This window comes from Euprymna scolopes, chromosome 5, assembly GCF_053919585.1.
Source record: "Euprymna scolopes isolate OS-2025 chromosome 5, ASM5391958v1, whole genome shotgun sequence".
Classification (NCBI taxonomy): Eukaryota; Metazoa; Mollusca; class Cephalopoda; order Sepiida; family Sepiolidae; genus Euprymna; species Euprymna scolopes.
In genome coordinates, this window is record NC_136486.1 from 5,241,729 (window position 1) to 5,260,134 (window position 18,406).

At 31.9% G+C, this 18,406-nt stretch overlaps 1 protein-coding gene across 4 annotated transcripts in view; it reads left to right on the forward strand.

Moving 5' to 3' along the window:
* Positions 1-18,406, forward strand: part of LOC145276696 (myotubularin-related protein 10-B-like) — a 175,098-nt gene that overhangs the window by 83,090 nt on the left and 73,602 nt on the right. For all 4 annotated transcript variants that reach the window (XM_080127884.1, XM_080127886.1, XM_080127885.1 and 1 more), the window contains exons 4-6: positions 13,225-13,288; positions 14,048-14,184; positions 15,690-15,765. In XM_080127884.1, the coding sequence (XP_079984010.1) occupies positions 13,225-13,288; positions 14,048-14,184; positions 15,690-15,765 (277 nt within the window). The remainder of the gene's footprint in view (positions 1-13,224; positions 13,289-14,047; positions 14,185-15,689; positions 15,766-18,406) is intronic.

The following is an 18,406-nucleotide window of genomic DNA, read 5'->3' on the forward strand; positions in this document are numbered from 1 at the left end:
CGCTGAGATTTGGAATTTATAAAATTGCCAAAAAAGGGGTGGCATATATATATATATATATATATATATATATATATATATATATATATATATATGAATGACTACTTCATTTAATCACATAAATTAATATATGAAAGTATAAATTTATGCTTAAACTTTTAAGTATTTACTTCAACAGAGCTCCATACATAAGTAGAGCTATGGCAGAGGCAAAATAAATCGTGAGCTGAACGTTTTGGTTTTGATCCTCGGTGGTGGCGTATGAGTCTTTTTTTTTTTTTTTTTTTTAATATACTTTTTAAAATAATTACTATATATTGCATCCAATCTATTTATCTATATATATATATATATATATATGAAACACATATATATATATATATATATATATATATATATATATATATATATATATATATATATATATACACACAAACATATATACACACACACACAAACAGATATATATATATATATATATATATACACACAAACAAATATATATATACATATATACACACAAACACAAATATATATATATATGAGACGAATATTGGCTGAAGAGAGCTTGATAAGGATACCTTAAACGGGCCTTATTATCGGGCTTGAAACCGACGGTACCAATGATCTGTCTCAACTAACAACTTTCTGTACACAAAATATAAATACGCTCTTAAAGTTTGCATTTTCCTTTTAATTGAGCACTCTGCTGGAATTCTTTTTCCAAAAAAAAACTAATCGTATATATATATATATCTGTGTTTGTGTGTGTGTGTAAAATATATACACACACTAGCAAATGTACCCGTTGTTGACTGGGTTCAAAAACAGCCTACAAAAAATGGACTCTGATTTATGAAAGTACTAGCGGGGGAGGGGGGTGTACCCTGCGTTGCCCGGGTGTTTAGAGGTGTGTGTGCTCGGGCGGTGGGGGGGGGTAATCAAAACATAAGAATAAGCGAAGTAAATATTTTTAAATATTAAATAAAAATTAAATATTATATATAAAAAAAAGTTAAAACTTATAAAATTCGAAAACAAAAAAACAAAAAAACTAACGTAAGGCAAACGAACGATGTTAAATGTAATAATCAGAAAAACAAAACAGAAAAACGAACGTTAAAACTTTAAAAAATCTGAAAAATAAACCCCCTCCCCCCAAAAAAACGTGAAAAATGGCTTAAATAACCCTGTTTCAATATTAAAATTTTAAAAATCGAAAAAGCGGGGGGGGGGTATTCGTCGTTGCCCGGGTGTTTTTGGGTGTTTGTGGTCGGGCGGGGCTGGGGTTGTTAATGTAAAGCTAAGAATAAGCGAAGTAAAAACCCCCAGAAAAACAAACGTTAAAAAAATCTGAAAAACGCGTGAAAAATGGCTTAAATAACCCTGCTTCAATATTAAAATTTAAAAAAAAAAAAAAAAAAAAAACACATCTCACACCACGATTCGAATCCAAAACGTTTAAATAATGAGGCCGCACTCTAAGCAACTGAGCTAAGACTACGTCGCCAAAATTGTCGCTTTTTCAAATATTTAAAGTGAATCAGGTTACGACGTATGACGCATGTGTAGAAGCGAACTCATCATGAGAGGACGGTTTTTGCTGACATGTAGAAAACTGCTGATTTCAGGGTGAAGGAATTAACGGTTTTGGCAAATTTTTCGATATTTGTCGGGCGAAGGTTGGAAGTTTAAAATGATACCGATCTGGCGAAAATCTGTGACCGTGTGGAAAGTTTTTGCGAGACAGACATACAAACACACACACATACATGCATACATATATTTTCGCTTTTATATATATAGACTAGCGGGGGTACCCAGCGTTGCCCGGGTGTTTGGAGGTGTGTTGATGGAGGGGGGGGGGTAGATTAAAACAACCCTGTTAAAAAAAAAAAAAAAAACGTTGGCCGGTTGTTTGGAGGTGTAAAAGAAAAAAATAGTTTTAGTATAAAGGTAGCTTGAACCCCGAACGTTTGACGCCGAGGTGGAAAGGAAATGGAAAACAAAAACCCTGCGACCTAACCATCTCGACCATGGGAACAGATGAATTGATAAGTGTGTTAAGTTGACGTTTATAAACCGAAATTAGCAGGTGCGACAACATCAAGTTGCGGAAGCCAGTTTCTGTTTTTTCCCCGCTATGCGGCGATCAAACAATAAAAAAAAAAAACTAACGTAAAGCAAACGAATGATGAAAACAGAAAAACAAACAGGTGAAAAATGGCTTAAATAAGCCTGTTTCAATATTAAAATTTAAAAAATTGGTGGGTATCCAGGTGTTTTTGGGTGTCGCTGGTTCAATATTTAAATTTAAAAAATAAAAAAGAATAAAAAATAAAAAATGTCACACCACGATTCGAACCCAAAACGTTTAGATAATGAACCAAGGCCTTAACCAAATGAGCTAATGCGATGTACATGAAATTTGTTCGGTTTTTCAACTATTTAAAGTAAATCAGGTCAGAACGTCATCTGATACATGCGTAGAAACGGTCGTTGTCATGAGAGGACCGTTTTTGTTGACGAAGCCAGAAATAACTATAAGAAAGAAATAGCGACAGATAAGAGATAATATACTGAAATACCAAAAAATGCATCGAAGCACAAAAATTAGGAACCCGTGATTTCTGAAAAATCTACAACAGTATAGTAAATAATTGGCAATCAACAATTCCTCCACTAACCAACATGCATGAGGTTGTTTGCTCAGCAACCGAGAAGGCTAACATGCTTGACAGTCGGTTTGCCTCCAACTCCACACTGGATCCTGCTAACCACCCCCTACCTGACTTTTCTTTCTCAGGTGCATGCTATCATAAAAAATCTTGACACTTCAAAAGCATGTGGAGCTGATCTCGTCCCAGTTGTGCTATTAAAAAAATGCTCCACTGAGGTTGCTCCAGTTTTCTTCAAACTTTACAACAAATGCCTTAATTAATCTTGCTTTCCGGACTGCAGGAAAACTGCTTCTGTGGTACCAGTCTTCAAGAATTCTGGCGAAAGAACTGACCCATTAAATTATCGCCCCATTAGCCTCCTCCCACTTTTCGCCAAAATATTTGGGTCCATAATTAACCAAGCACTAGTCCCTTACCTTACAGATGCTGAACTTCTGACTGACCAACAATATGGATTTAGGCAAGCCCGTTCCACAGCAGATATCCTAACTGTAATCTCTGAATGTATATACCATTCACTGGACAAAGCAGGGGAGGGTAGAGCAGTAGCTCTAGATATATCTAAGACTTTTGATGGGGTATCGCATGAAGGTCTTCTAAGGGAAATCACATCACTGGATGAATACTCAACATAATTAAATCCTTCTTCGATAAGAAAAAATCCAGATTGTCCTTGACGGTCGTACATCTAAACAATATGATATAAATGCGGGAGTGCCTCAGGGGTCTCTCCTTGGACCTTTATTATTCTTAATATTCATAAATGACCTCCTTGACAAAATTACCTCTAAGATAGGTATATATGCTGATGACACCACGCTCTGTAACAGACACGACAGGAAAACAAATGAACACATATCTAAAGAAATGGCAGAAACACTAGAGGATGACCTCCAATCTGTAGTGGAATGGGGACAAAAATAGATGGTCACATTCAATGCTGCCAAGACTAAACTTGTTTCCTTTAATAATTACAAGAAACCTTTTCTACCACCAATAGCAATGGCCAAAGATTCATTATTTGAAAGTACTTTTAACTTCCCCAGCCTAACGCTCGCAGAAACATGAGTTGGAGCAATTACATTGAGAGCATTGCCAGGACTGCTGCGAAGAAGGTGGGCTCTCTCTCTATTGTGCTAGAAAGCTACTAACGCCCGAAAGTAAGGCCACCATTCACCCATGTATGGAGTATTATTGTCCTATTTGGGCTGGTGCATCTGCTACTTGTCTCTCGGTCCTAGACAAGGTTCAAAAGAGTCTCCAACCTGATAGGTCCTGAACCGTCATCTAAGCTTCAGCCTCTGTCCCACCGACGAAATGTTGCATCCCTCTGCCTGTTCTACAAGTATTTTAATGGTGAATGCTCTGACGAACTGCAAGCACTTGTGTCCCCACAACGTAAATACCCTCGACAAACCCAACAAGCAGCTAAATTCCACCACTACACAGAGATCCTTAGATGTAAGAGAGCCTTCTACTTCAGTAGTTTCTTCCCCAGAACCGCTAGACTTTGTAATTCCCTTCCGGGTCCCTACTTCCCCAACTGTACTGACATGCAGAAGTTAAAGTGTAACATGAACCGCCATCTTGCTGCCCAACTTCCTACATAGTACCCCAGTAGCTTATGTCCCTGATAGTAGGCCCTACACCAAAGTGGCAATGTGCCTTGTTTGGGGTGAAAATGTAATAAAAACACAAAATAAAACACAAAGATTATAAGAAAAACGGAAAGAATGAAGAGAAGTCTAATTTAATGGATGATTTCTGTTATGTAAAACAATGTTTGCTTAAATGATTAAACGCTGCCTAAATACTCATGCTATGTATATGTGCGAGATATAATTGATACATTTGTATGCTTTTAAAATCCGGAATAATTTTCTCTTCTACTGATTTGCACTGATTATATCTTTAGGGGGGATTTTCTGGTTGTTAATCCCTTTTGTATGGCATCTCCCCCTCCACTCGTTAATCCATGATAATCTCCCAAGTTAATCTATATTGCAGATAAAAAAAACATAACTATTCTCTATAAATCCTCCGACTTTTAAAAAGTCCGACCAAATTTCTTCACATGAACCCATTTGAGCAAATAAGTGTTCCTCGTCTGATGCTGAGTTACGTATTTTACGTTTTTCCTCTTTTCTTTGATCGTCTCCTCGGATTTGCCATCCTTCTGTCAGCGCGCGGATGTTTATTGATTCTAAAAGCTCGTTCAACCGATATTCCTGCCTGTTTAGTCAAAAGGTAGAGAATGTTGCTACTAATTAAGTCTGCTGTTGAAAGAAAATGTCAGTGTTTGCTTCTCTGTGTAATTCTTAACACGGTTACACTTGCGGGATATCTACTTTCTTTATTTGATTGACTTTGTTATGTGTTGGTGTACAAGCGCTCGGCAAAGGGTGAGTTGATAAAAAAAAAACTCAATCTTCGTGTTTGTTTTTTTTTGTTTTATTTTTACAACCTGGAGCTGCCATTTGTTTTTTGATTTCAGGCAGAGTCCTACTTTGTATTTTAACGCATGTGTAAGAAACCAAAGTCAAACTCTGTGACTATATTCATTTGTTCAGCAACATTTTTAATGATCGATAGTGTGTGTGATTGGCAATAGTTAGTTTTTTTTATTTACCCCAAACGATGCATATTACCACTTAGACATGAAAGGCTGATTGGGATCATGTCTACAGGGAACTATGTGGAGAGTTGAGCCGGAAGATGATTGTTTGCATTACATTTAAACCTCTGCATGTTATTACAGTTCACAAAACAAGAAACGAGGGGGGGGGATTCTAAAGTTTAGCAGTTTGATAAAAGAAACTATAATAAAAGGCTTTCTGGCATTTTTTTTAAATTTGTTATTTCATTGAATTACATTTATGATAAGTTTAAATGTTTTTTTAATTTGTTATTTCATTGAATAAATTACATTTATGATAAATTTAAATGTTTTTTTTAATTTTTACATTAAAATAAGGATTGTTAATTTTTATTGTTTAAATTAGTTGGAATACACGTCTTAGATGTTAATCTCACAACGTTTTGACCAAAATAATCTCAGACCCTTGGATGCATCTTGTTGAACTCCAGAATCTGTACAGAAGTTTGACCCCCCCATTTAATTTTAACTTTTATTTAATCCACAATGATAGATTGTTCCCATTCCATCTGCAATGACTGAGTAGAAATCTTAACCAATTTGTTATTTGTGTAATGGATAAAAGTGCTAAGTTACAGTGATTGAAGGTTCAATCGTCAGTATGTGTGATACTAGTAATACAATTAGGAAAATACTTTATACTTGTGCCTAGTTAAGTGTTCATTTTGTTGGTCAAAAGACAAAAGAGGGATTCGACCTAGTAATTTACTCCCATTCATCTGTTCGTTTGCACTTTTCTTAATCACGCTTGGATTTTTTTTGAAATTTTGTGTTGCAATATTTTGGACATATAATGGGGGTATGATCCCACACAGTCGGATGATTCTATTTATAAACGATGCTGCTAGGAACTGACGAATCGAATTAATTCACGTTCTGCTACCAACCAATCAGAAACCAGAATTGCTTCATAAATATTAAACCTTTTCTGTAGCAATTTCACATGTTTTTTCCGTCTCGACACGGTAAGAATATTTTGCTCTGTGGAACTATCTACTGCAAACAAGTCACCTCTCAGGACTTGTGTGTAACAACGAACCATCGGAAACTGTTCTGTCTACTACAACCCAGTCACCTCTCAAAATTTGTTTAGAACAACGAACTATCGGAAACTGTTCTGAAACTAAACATGGCTTACACTTCTAGATTTTGCACAAACCTTAGTCATGGTGAAAGTAAATTTTTGCCAGAACGGATTTTCTGGGATAACTCTGCTTCATGCATTCATTTGTTTTCACTTTTCTCTATAACCACTCTTTGAATATTTTTGAAATTTTACACAAACATTAGTCATGGTGAAAGTAAATTTTTCACTCGTGGAGAGAGACTTTGCATGCTCGGCTTGTTCCTTCAATTATTGTGTCACTAGTGAGGTGGAGCGGTATTGCCTGGTCCAAAAAAAAATGACTTTGGTACCATCAGCCAGAAGTGAAACCAAAAACAATTTTATAAACAAAAACAAAAAAACAATGAAAAACAAATGCAGTGTGTTGGGCGTGAACTCCCATTACTTAAAATGCATTATCGATGCGACCACGATGTCACAAGTGTTATGACACTGCGAATTTAGCTTTTTAAAACGAAACAATAAAACGACTGTTCACACATGCGCAGTTTGAAAACTGCATTGAAACCAAGATTTTTACCTGATCCCCTCCTTCAAACAAAACGGCATTTCTGCACGAAGTAATTGACTATTTCTTTTCCAATTTTTCAATATTATGTGTCAGAAATCGCTTTTTCTAATGGTAACACATTTGTGCTGCTTCGGTGCAGATGACAAAAGTATTTAGTGGACATACATACAAACACACATACTCACGCACAACTGAGAGTTATGTAATTGGGGAGCGTCTGGCGTTGCCCGGTTGTAAAATACGGTTAAATAAATAAAAAACGGGACTTGAGTGCGATCTTATGTTATTTAAAGAAAAAAATGCTGGATGGTGAACACGTAAGAAAGTTGAAAATTTTTAAAGATAGGAGAGAGGAAAAATATGGCGCATGCTGGATGCTAACTTGCATAATTGAAGTTCGTAAGCGAACACGTTGTTGACCTGACCACAATGACGGATGTTAAGATGTTGCAAATTTAGCTTTTTAAAACGAAACAACGAATCGACCATTCACGCATGCCTGATTAACAAGCGGCATCAAAGTTAAGAATTTTAACTGCCCCCCCCTTTCAAACAAAGCAACATTTACATGAAATAATTGATAATATTTTTCTAATTTTTCGATATTATATGTCTGAGAGATCGTTCTTTCTAGCGATACCAGATTCATGCTGATGACAAAAGTTTTTAGCGGACATACACACACGACTATCTTTTATATAATAGAAGAAGAAGAAAGCAGCATGTGTTAATAACACTCATATTAGTGATCATATTTTATCGAGACATTGTTTTTCCCAAAGAAAAAAAAGTCATCTTGTCTTTATCCCTAAGACAAATGTTTGCACTTATGGTCTTCCATATGAAAAATCCTTTCATGGTATATGCTCCGACGAGTTTGTATCACTGGTGCCCTCTTGATGTATAAATCCTGACTAATCCGACAAATAGCAAAATCCCACACCTTCACTGCAGAGACCCATGATGTCGGAGAGCCTTTTACTTTGAAAGTTTTTTTTCTCTCAAACTACTTGCCTTTGGAATTCTTCCCTGCATCCTGCTTCTTCGACTTTACTAACATGGAGAAAGTCAGTGTAAGTTGGACATATCTCGGGCCTCAAATCAGTTTCTTTAGCAGTGTCGACTCTTTGACGATCTGCTACATCTGATAATGTTTCCAAACAATTTGCATATGTGTGAAAATTAAATCCGTGTATGTTTGAACGTTTTCCAATTTGTGTTGCTTAAATAAATGGGTAAACTATTCTCACAACAATTCGAATTATTTTCTTTTAGAATTTTTTTTTACTTGGAAGTCACCACTTATCAAGGCCCGATAGCCATTCGAGGATAAGGATTAATGAATATAAGGTGGTAGTTTAGTAATCATTAATGGTGTAGAATCGGTAGAATTTAATTATTTATTGGGATAGCTCAACAAGAACTTGTTTACATTGGGTTTGAAGGCTATGTTGTAATCAATCGGGAAGTAGGCAAACAAAACAGTGTTCCACAAGCAGGCAGTTCTGGGAAAGATTTGTTCATGGAATCTGCATTTAGAGTTACGCACAGATAGAGAGTAGGAGAAATCGTATACAGTGACTATAATTAGTTGAGTGTTTTTTTTTGTGAAATTTTGGCAAGGAGTGGACCATAAATGACCTGCAAAAAAGATAAATAATATAATAATATCATAAAACAAATGAACCAAACTGGGTTTTAAAAAAATTAAATGTGGACAAACGTTATTGCCTTCATATGCTTTTTATTAGAACTGAAGAAAATTCAAATTTGCATTTTTCTAATTTACAATATTTTATTAGACATTTTTTATTATTGATAGATTCGAAAACTAAAGAGGTACCCCCCTTTTTTCTCTTTCTTTTTTTTTTTTTCTTTCTTTAACCCTTATTAGATTTATAATGCAATAAATTTTCTATGTAATTTTACTCCTTCTCTTTCTATAATATGCTCCTCTTAATTGGATAGAGCCTTTTCTATCCGGATAGGTTTGTGTTATTTAACCATTTACTTTTTCAGGTTAATTATATATCTTCTGACGGAACCTCCTGATATTAACTCCCTGTCACGAGGAAGACCTGATATTTTCATTGTAAACTTTGCCTTTGTATAAGCTGTATCGCCTGAAAAGGTCTCTATTTACTGGTAACTATCTGACTGAAACATACTTATGACTGTGTAGCAACACATTACTGCTTATGTAAAAACAAGTGATTAAACATTGTCCAAACGCCTAAGCTCTATTTGTTTACACAAAGAGCATCGCTTAATACGCTAATGGCAGTTTGTATATCACTTCTTAATATGCTCAACCCAAGATAGGGAGCATATATATATATATATATATATATATACACATATATATATATATATAACTTTTTTATTCTGGTTATTTAAGAATCAAAGTAAATGGGAATTGATTTCATTCACTTTCCTCTAAAAATGGTTAAAAAAGAAAACTAACAGATGAGATTATTAGAAATTCTTTAAAGACTTAGTTTGTCGCAAGATGACTTGTGGCCATCAAAGAAATTTTTCCAGAGCTAAATTTTAAATGTATCATTTGGGATTAAAGTCAATTTTGTAAGTTTGTAAAATGAAAGGATTCAATTTGAAGAATAATGAAAAAAAAAGAAAGATTTCTTTTTCATTTTTTATTCCTTCACATATTTTCTGTTTTCGTTCATGCTCACTTTTTCACTATTCTAAAAGTGAATATTATTCATTTAATATTTATTGAATGAAAATATTAAAGTGAAAACATTTAAATTTGTTTTCACAATATTATTTGGGTATTTACTTTATATTTAAAAATGAGGCACCTTTCTCAAAAAACATTTTTTTAAGTATATATGAAGTATTCAGGCGTCTTACTACTGTATTAAGCAACTTAAAATATAAACCGTAAAAAGAAAATTGGTTAAGAAATTTGTAAATGTTATGCTCTGTAATTAACCCAGTATTTTTTCTGAATTTACTGTATGTAATTATTTTGAGGTCAAAAGATTGAGAAACAGTTTTGTTGAAATTCATTTTTTTAAACAAAAGCAGACATCACAAACGTTTTGACTGTGTTGTAATTATACATTTCCTTTTTTTATTGGCCGACCTTTTTTTTACCTGTAATTTTTAGACATCTTTCTCTCTAAAATCTTGTCTAATCTTCATTTTGTGTTACTAAGTGAATCGGAGTAATCTCCCCTTTGTTTCTTAATAACACTCATCCTCATTTTGTGTTTACCCTGAAACTCAATATTCATAAACAGTTCTTGAATATACTTAACATTGAAGAGGTTTTTATTTCATGTCTGACAAAACAAAACTGATTTTAAATTGGACTTAATGACATTGTTCATTTCCTGTGAAACTGTCTCTTCTTATTGGTCAGTCATTAAGCAAGTGTTCCCCTGTTGTTCTGGCCGTAGTGCTATTAGATCAGACTGTCTGGAGATACCGGTTTCCTGACCTAAAAAAATGCTCTAAACATTAATGTTAGTTTTTTTTTCCTCTTTTTCTTTGGAAAACTCAATTATGTTCTGCAAAGTTAAAAATAACAAATTATTACAAAGCAACCAAACAAAACTAAACACCATGAATATATATATATATATATATATATATATATATATATATATATATATATATATATATACTTGTCATCGCTTTTCAAGGCCTGAAGGCCACTCGAGGATAAAGGGTTAATGAATGTAAGGTGGTAGTGTAGTAATTGTTAATGGTGTAAATTGGGTAGAATTTGTATTATTTATGGGAACGGTTCAACAAGAATTTGTTTACATTGGATTTGAAGGCTATAGATAGAGCAGAGGCAAACTGAAAATATAAAGAACTTCAAGCATTCAAATTTCTACCAAAATGACTGGACTCGATATGAAATAGTCTGAAATGGGTGGATATGATATAAAACAAACCAATTGTGTTGTCCTTGGATAACAGCAACTCTTTCTTGGAAAATAAAATTGTTTATTTGCAAAAATCACCAAAAATCACAAAACATTATTTTGTGCTCACTGGAATAACGATCCCAGAAAGGGTTAATAATATACTATGACACCCCTTAGACTGTTTAATATTTTTTTTTATTACTCCAAAATAAATTGCCACAGATCTAAGGATTAGACACCAGTCTACAGAAGCATTTAAAGTAGGGATTTGAGCAGCGGGATGTGTTCAGCTTTCACTGTAATTCCTGCATGTTAGTATAGTCGGAGAAGCAAGATACAGGGAGGAATTCCAAAGGCAAGCAGTTTGAGAGAAGAAACTTTCAGAGTAGAAGCCTCTCTGGCATCCGGAGACTTCTGCAGTGGCGTGGGATTTTGCTGCTTGTTGGATTAGTCAGCCTTTTATGACGAGAACCAATCAGTGATACAAGGTCGTTGAAGTATATACCATGAAAGTACTTGTAAATCAAGAACAGAGATAGATTCAACATTGCGGTGATTGGGCAGGAGTTGGAGCTTGGTTGACAATGTGGAACTTCAAATTACTTCAAAATAACTTTTAAGCAAGAAAAATAATTTGTAGTTGTTTTTTTTATATAAAAATGATTCAGAATAAAACTGAAAATGTTTATGTAAAAAAAAAAAATAGCACTTTTATGGAAACTGATTTCTCCCACGCAAGCGAAAACACAAACACAAACTGATGACTTTAAGGTAATCATGATTACCGCCCTTTAACTCTGGTACTATCATTCCTTGCCACAAGGGGGCGATACAACCTGCTTCTACATCCGGTTTGTGCCGCCCTTTCTATTTCTTCCTGGGCTTCACAGCATGCAGACGTGATGAAAATACTCTGGGTTTTGCAACCGCAAAACTGTGATTTGAACTCTTGCCAAACACTTAAGACAAACACATAAATAACGTTTACTTATCATCTTCGCTATGAATTTAACAATTTAATACTTGTATCTATGTTGTAAATAAATTTACTTTGGTTGTAATTATATCTGCATATTTCGTGTACTCGTTTCTTGTCTAATAGGAATATGCGACTATAATCGGTTTATCCCTCTACTTAACAATAAAGGATGATTTCACCAACTACAAGAAAAGGTGATTTCATCCTCAAAACTTTTTACAATGTTTTTGGACTGGCTCTATTATTTGACAGCCAGTCTGACACTGACTGCCAGAAATAAAGAAATAAGAAAACAGGCCAAGGAAAGCCTTGTTGAACAATTGTATACATTTCTTTTTATTTTCTCCCCCTGAAGAAGACATCCAACTTTTGAAAATTAGGGACATTAACATTGCCATCTTATACAACATATTATGTTGTTAAATAAACATAATATAATTGAAAATTATTGGAAATTCCTTCTAATATTGTCATTATTCTTTTTTATACTAACCTGTGTTTAGTGTTTCCTATGAACCGTATTGATATAGCCTTCAAACACAATTCTTTTAAATAACAATTTGATGTTTTATTGTTTTTGTTTTTTTTTAATATAAAAAATGATTCAGAATGAAACTGACAATGTTGCGTTTATGTAGAAAAAGAAAAAAATAGTATGCAATGTTTTTGGACTGGCTGTATTAATTCTGGGTGATTTAGTTTTTCAACCCATAGGTTCAGGATCTGTTTTAAAATGGTGTGGAGACTAGTGGCAAGCAAAATGGAGTCTCTTTGTTACAAAATACAGCTGATTATATTGTGTCGAGAATTCAGCAATCAAACTCCTATTCTTTTACCTCGGATGAGGAAGATCCTCCCTCTCTTATTATATCAAGTTATTTCTTTAACTGTGGCCCCCCAAAAAAGTAAGCCTCCATTTCCCATCCCCACTGTATTGATTATTTCATCATCTGCCTTTTTCTCACCGAAATTCTAGGAAAAATTTGTCAATCATCACACTCTGCTCATTTGCGGTGACCTTTGCTGGTTACAAGACCAGTCAACCAAATTTACTATTCACATGATGAGGAAAACTAATTTTTTTTCTCTTGATTTTGCATTTCATTAATTAAATTACAAGTTGCTTTTTTAAAGTTTCACATCCTTTTTTTTTTTTTTTTTTTTTTTTTTTTTTTTAATCCAATAATATTGTGAAAAAATAAAAAAAAAGATTTTATATAATGACATAAGGGACATGATGTTACCTCGGGTGAAAGCAAAGGAGATGTGCGGGGAACATCCAAGTGGCCTCTTGGGGCTCGTTGCTACATTTTTCATGAAAATATTTTAGATTTATAAAATATTGCAATTCTTTTTCTTTTCTTTATAGGATACCTATGAAAGTGATTTGCACTCCGAACTTAGCAATGATCTCCAACCAAATCTTCTGCCAGGTAAATTATTTTGATTTGAAAAAGTCAAAGTTTTTGCAATTCTTTCTTACTATTTCTTTATTGTTAAAAAAAAAAAAAAACAATGAATTGTATTTATTTAAAATACAAATTTTCGACTCATAAGTCTTCATCAGGAAATATAGACAATATATATTTTTTTATTTATGCGGCATGTTATTAAGCTGTTGAAAGTCTTTTGTTGTTATTGAAGATACGTTTTTTTTGCTATATCCGAACAGTGATTAATGCCTTAATATGTACAAGAACTGCACTATTAGAAAGCCAAAAAAAATTGTATTTCCTGACAAAGACTCATTGGTTGAAAATTTGAATTTTAAATGTTTATTTAAAAAAAGAAATCCGCTTTATGATTGATTTCTGAACAGTTTTTATATTTCTTCAGTTACGATGCTTTCAAATAATGGAGATACTTATAAAACTTTTAAAAAATCATGTTTTTTTTTCGTCATGAATTTTCAGATATAAATTTTTGTTATATATTGAATGTGTGCTATATCAACCAGTTTTAAGTAATGGCTATATTTTTGTGTGAATCTAACTTGTGATCTATGAAGGACAAGATGCCTGACAGTGTTAAAAGGTTAGATTAGCAAAATGTGCTTTTTGGAATTTGATATCTCATTTTGTCATGGGTATGTACATCATACAGATTTTTCTTATCTTTGTTTTTGAATGTAAGGAAATTCTGAACAAAAACTGTAATTTATAATAGTCTTGTTCTTTTTTTCTTTACCTCAGGTGAGAGGACGATTTTTAACCTCGATAAGGTCCTCAAATTTAATTCGTTCATGAATTTAAGGCAAGGCGTATCTGGAGCTCTTCATATCACAAACTACAAGTTGTCATTTGTAACGTCAAGTAAATTATCAGAAGGAGTAAGTGTTTATTTAATTTTTTTTACTCTTGATTTTTTTAAACTTTATTGATCTTTAAAATGAAAATATTGGACAATCGTATAATTGTAAAATTCCCTTTTTTTATTTTTACTGAATAAAAAAGAAAAATCATTTTTAAAAAAATTTTCTGAGACTTTTTTTTTGGAATTCACTCTAATCATAAACTTAATTTTTTTTTTCTCCTCATTTTGGTGATATTTAATTTTACAGCATTATTTGGTTTTCCAATATTTTCAATCTACACCTTAATGAAATAATGCTTTCAAATTTACGCACTAACCACGTGACACACATCAGCTAGAATTGACTTTAATATTACTGTCAACAAGATCGGGCGTTCAATTTTTTTCTTCTAGTGCAATTGCTCATTGATTTAACATCAGTACGAAAATTTAAAAATAAAAATAGTCACAAAGTTTTCTATAATTAATGTGCAGTTCACCAAAAATCTAAAAAAAAAAAAAAAAAAAAAAAAAAAAAAATGCAATTTTACAGCAGTACTTTATGCTTTCGAAGAGTGTGGTGTACTCCTATTATATCAAATTTTTATTTTGGGCCCCTTATATGAGGCTTAAAAAACAAAACCACCAGAACATTTTTGTTATTTTTCTCAAGTTTTGATGCTGAAAATGAATGAGGTTTGTACCCGTCAAGAAACAGGGCAGGTGTTAACATTACTTAGCTCAGAAAAGTGGGTCGCAACTCTCCAATGCACAAAAACTTTAAAAGTTTACTATATGACTGCGCGAGAACAGTAGTTCGAATAATCCAATACAAATTATCAATCCTCATCTCAAAAATTTAGAAACATATCTTTCTCTTCTCGTTTGCCATTTTCTAGTTTTCTTTTTCTCAAACCATCTATTCTGCACGAGATCAGAATTTTCTAATTCTCATAATATTTTATTTACCACTAGCGGGGTGGGTGTCCAACCTTGCCAGTCGTAAAATATATGCAGATTTCTTATTTCAAAGCAAATTCTCAATTGAATAGTATATTGTACCTAATACAGAGTACAAAAGTTTAAACAAAACTGAGTTAGGTAGCGTCAGTTAAAATCGTAACCAAAACAGCATTCTAGTCAAGTTCCCTACTGTTTGAACTAACTCAATAGACAAATAAGAAAGTTTTAAAATTAAATTACTTTTAACTATAATTAGTTTTACACATGCAGAAACTAATATACAACTTGTTGGCAAGTTGAAATGAACATTTTGCATTTCGACTTGTTAACTTTTGTACACGTTATTCATTCATCCAAACAAAGATTTTACTCGTTATAAATCATTTGTGTATGATTACTATTTTTTGTTTAATTTCATTGTTATGTGATCAGTAGTTTAAGAGTTTATCGGTTAAATATTTGCATAGACACACACACACACACACACACACACACACACACACACACACACACACTGTTTTATTTATACAGATTTGCCCAATCCCAGAAATAATAATCATAATTTCTCTTTTCTTACAGCCTGGATACACACTTCAGAATTCAGTAACTTGTGAAAATGACATTCCATTCACAAACATTGATTGTATATATCAAGGTGAGTGTTGACTCTTTATCTGCATTTAACACAAATATATTGTATTTATCTTGCACATGTTCATACACACAAAAACTGAGGTTTTAAATTTCTTTTTCAATTCTAGATGACATTTCATTTAAAATACAATCATTATGTCATTACGATGTACAACAAATTTTACAAAAAGTTAATTTTTCATTTAAAATTTAAATTCATTTGCCAAATTCATTTTTGAATATTTAAAATGACAAACTTTATTTTTCATCTAAAATTTAAGTCCATTTACCAAAATTCATTTTAAAATAGAAAAAAATTTAATTTGAAAGTAATAAGCATTAATTAAAAAAATTTTTTTTTATCCATTGATTTTTTTTTTAATCGTAAAGAAACCATTTCATTACAGAAAAGAGAAACATATTCCTTGATTTCGACATTTTATTATTGGAACCTCATTTACAAATCTAAAAGCATGACGATCATTGCAAACAGAATAGAATTTCATTAACACAATTTTAAATCAAGGTTTACCAGGTGAAAAGAATCTTTCTGATCAATTTACTTTTGAGTGTTCAATTTCTGATCCCCCCCCCCCAAGCAGTACCAGGATGCAAGTTTGACTAGTAAAGTAATATGGGTCAAAGGTCATGGAGAGAATATTTTCTCTTGAATCCTTATCAGACATTTGTGTATTCTTTATCAGTAGATAATGCCATTTAGATTTTAATATATGAACCAATTGGAGTCCAAAAACAGTGAGTTTTGAAATCCTCTTTATAGGGGCAAGGACAGTTTATCTTACCCACCTGCCCCAGTTAGCATTCAGACAGTAACTAGATTTAACTTTTTAAATCCTGTATGTCATCTGGTTGATCTACATAAATAACTGTCTATTTTTCATATGGTGTCCTAGCTAACCCTAGGGTTACCACCTGCCAATCATCTCAATTAAAAAGTTTTAACTAGAGAAATATGTTTACTCATCAATACATTATTATAAAGGAAGATAAAACCGTAATAATTTTTTAAAACTTTTTTTTTTTTTTTCAGCTATTATTTATTCTTTATTATTTATTCTTTATTATTTATTCTTTATTATTCATTCTTTATTCTTTATTATTTATTCTTTATTATTTATTCTTTATTATTTATTCTTTATTATTTATTCTTTATTATTCATTCTTTATTATTTATTATTTATTCTTTATTATTTATTATGACTTAAGTTATAAAGCAGGAACAATTTTTTTTAATGTTTTTTTTTTTCTGAAAATATTAAAATGAAATTTTGGTGAAGAAAAAGGTTAAATTGTCTTCAATTTATTGCTTAGCAATGAATTGAATTGGTTCTTCTCCAGATTTCCCTTACATCAAAATATAAAATAAAGAAAAATCTTTGTAGTATACATAGCTGTAATGAAACAAAATATATTGTATTCCAAAAATCACATAAATTGATCAAGTACATTTATTTTGAGAAAATCGAATTTTATAAGTATCTGAGGAGCGACCTACTCATCTATTTTGAAAACAATATCGAGAAACAAATGGAGATAACTCAACAATAATTCAAACTTGCAAATTATTTTTTGTACTGCCTAAAAATTCTCATTAATTGTTTAAAAATGATTTTCTTTATAAAAATAAAATTTGATCCATTTACATGATTTTTGGAATATGCTATTTTTGTTTAGTCACAGATATATACATCATACATATTTTTCCTTATATTTATTTTGTTTTTTTAATGGAGAGGGAATTCTAACCAAAACCCCAAAATTTAAAAAGAATAAATATCAAATAAGTTTAGTAGTTTTATTTCTAAAAAAAAAAAAAAAAACATTGAAATAGAAACGAGTCTCAAGTTTATAAACTAATAATAATAAAAAAGGTTCAAATGAAATTGACTCTGAAATGGCTTAGAAATGTGTGATCACTAAAGTTGAGTCTTTTAAAAAAAACTTTGTAAATTGTATCCAGTTTTATAGATATTAAGGTCTTTGTCCAGAATTCCCCCGTGTGGAAAAAAAAAAAAAAAAATCTATATATCTGTGATGAAATGAAAACACATTAAAAAATTCATGTAAATTGATCAAGCAGTTTTAATTTTAAATAAGAACATCAAATTTTATTAGTTACCAAAGAACTGATGTTTTGTCTGTTATTTTGAAAATCTAAAATAAAAAGATAACTGATCAATAGTTCAAATTTATAATTTCTGGTGTAATGCCTAATAATTCCTATTAATCGCTTAAAATAAAGTACTTGATCGGTTAATGCAATTTTTGGAATATAATTTTTTGTCACGGGTACGTACATCGTTTTCTTTTTTTTATAAAATGGTGTGTGTGTGTGTGGAATCCTGGACAAAAACTTATTTTAAGTTTTCAAATTTGAATTTGAATTTTATATGTATATTTGTTTTAGTTTATATATTTTTTTTTAATTAAAACTTTTTTCTTTGTTTCTTAAATGTTTTCTGTTTGTTTTTATTTTGGTAATATCGTAATAATTATTTACAAAGAAATTTACAAAGAAATTTGTTTGGGCATCACTTCCAAATAACTTATTTTGTATAAAAATCATGATTCTATATAATTTTCTTGGATAAAAAACAACAAATATTCTTTATCTGCTGCATTTAATTTGAAAATAAGCTGCT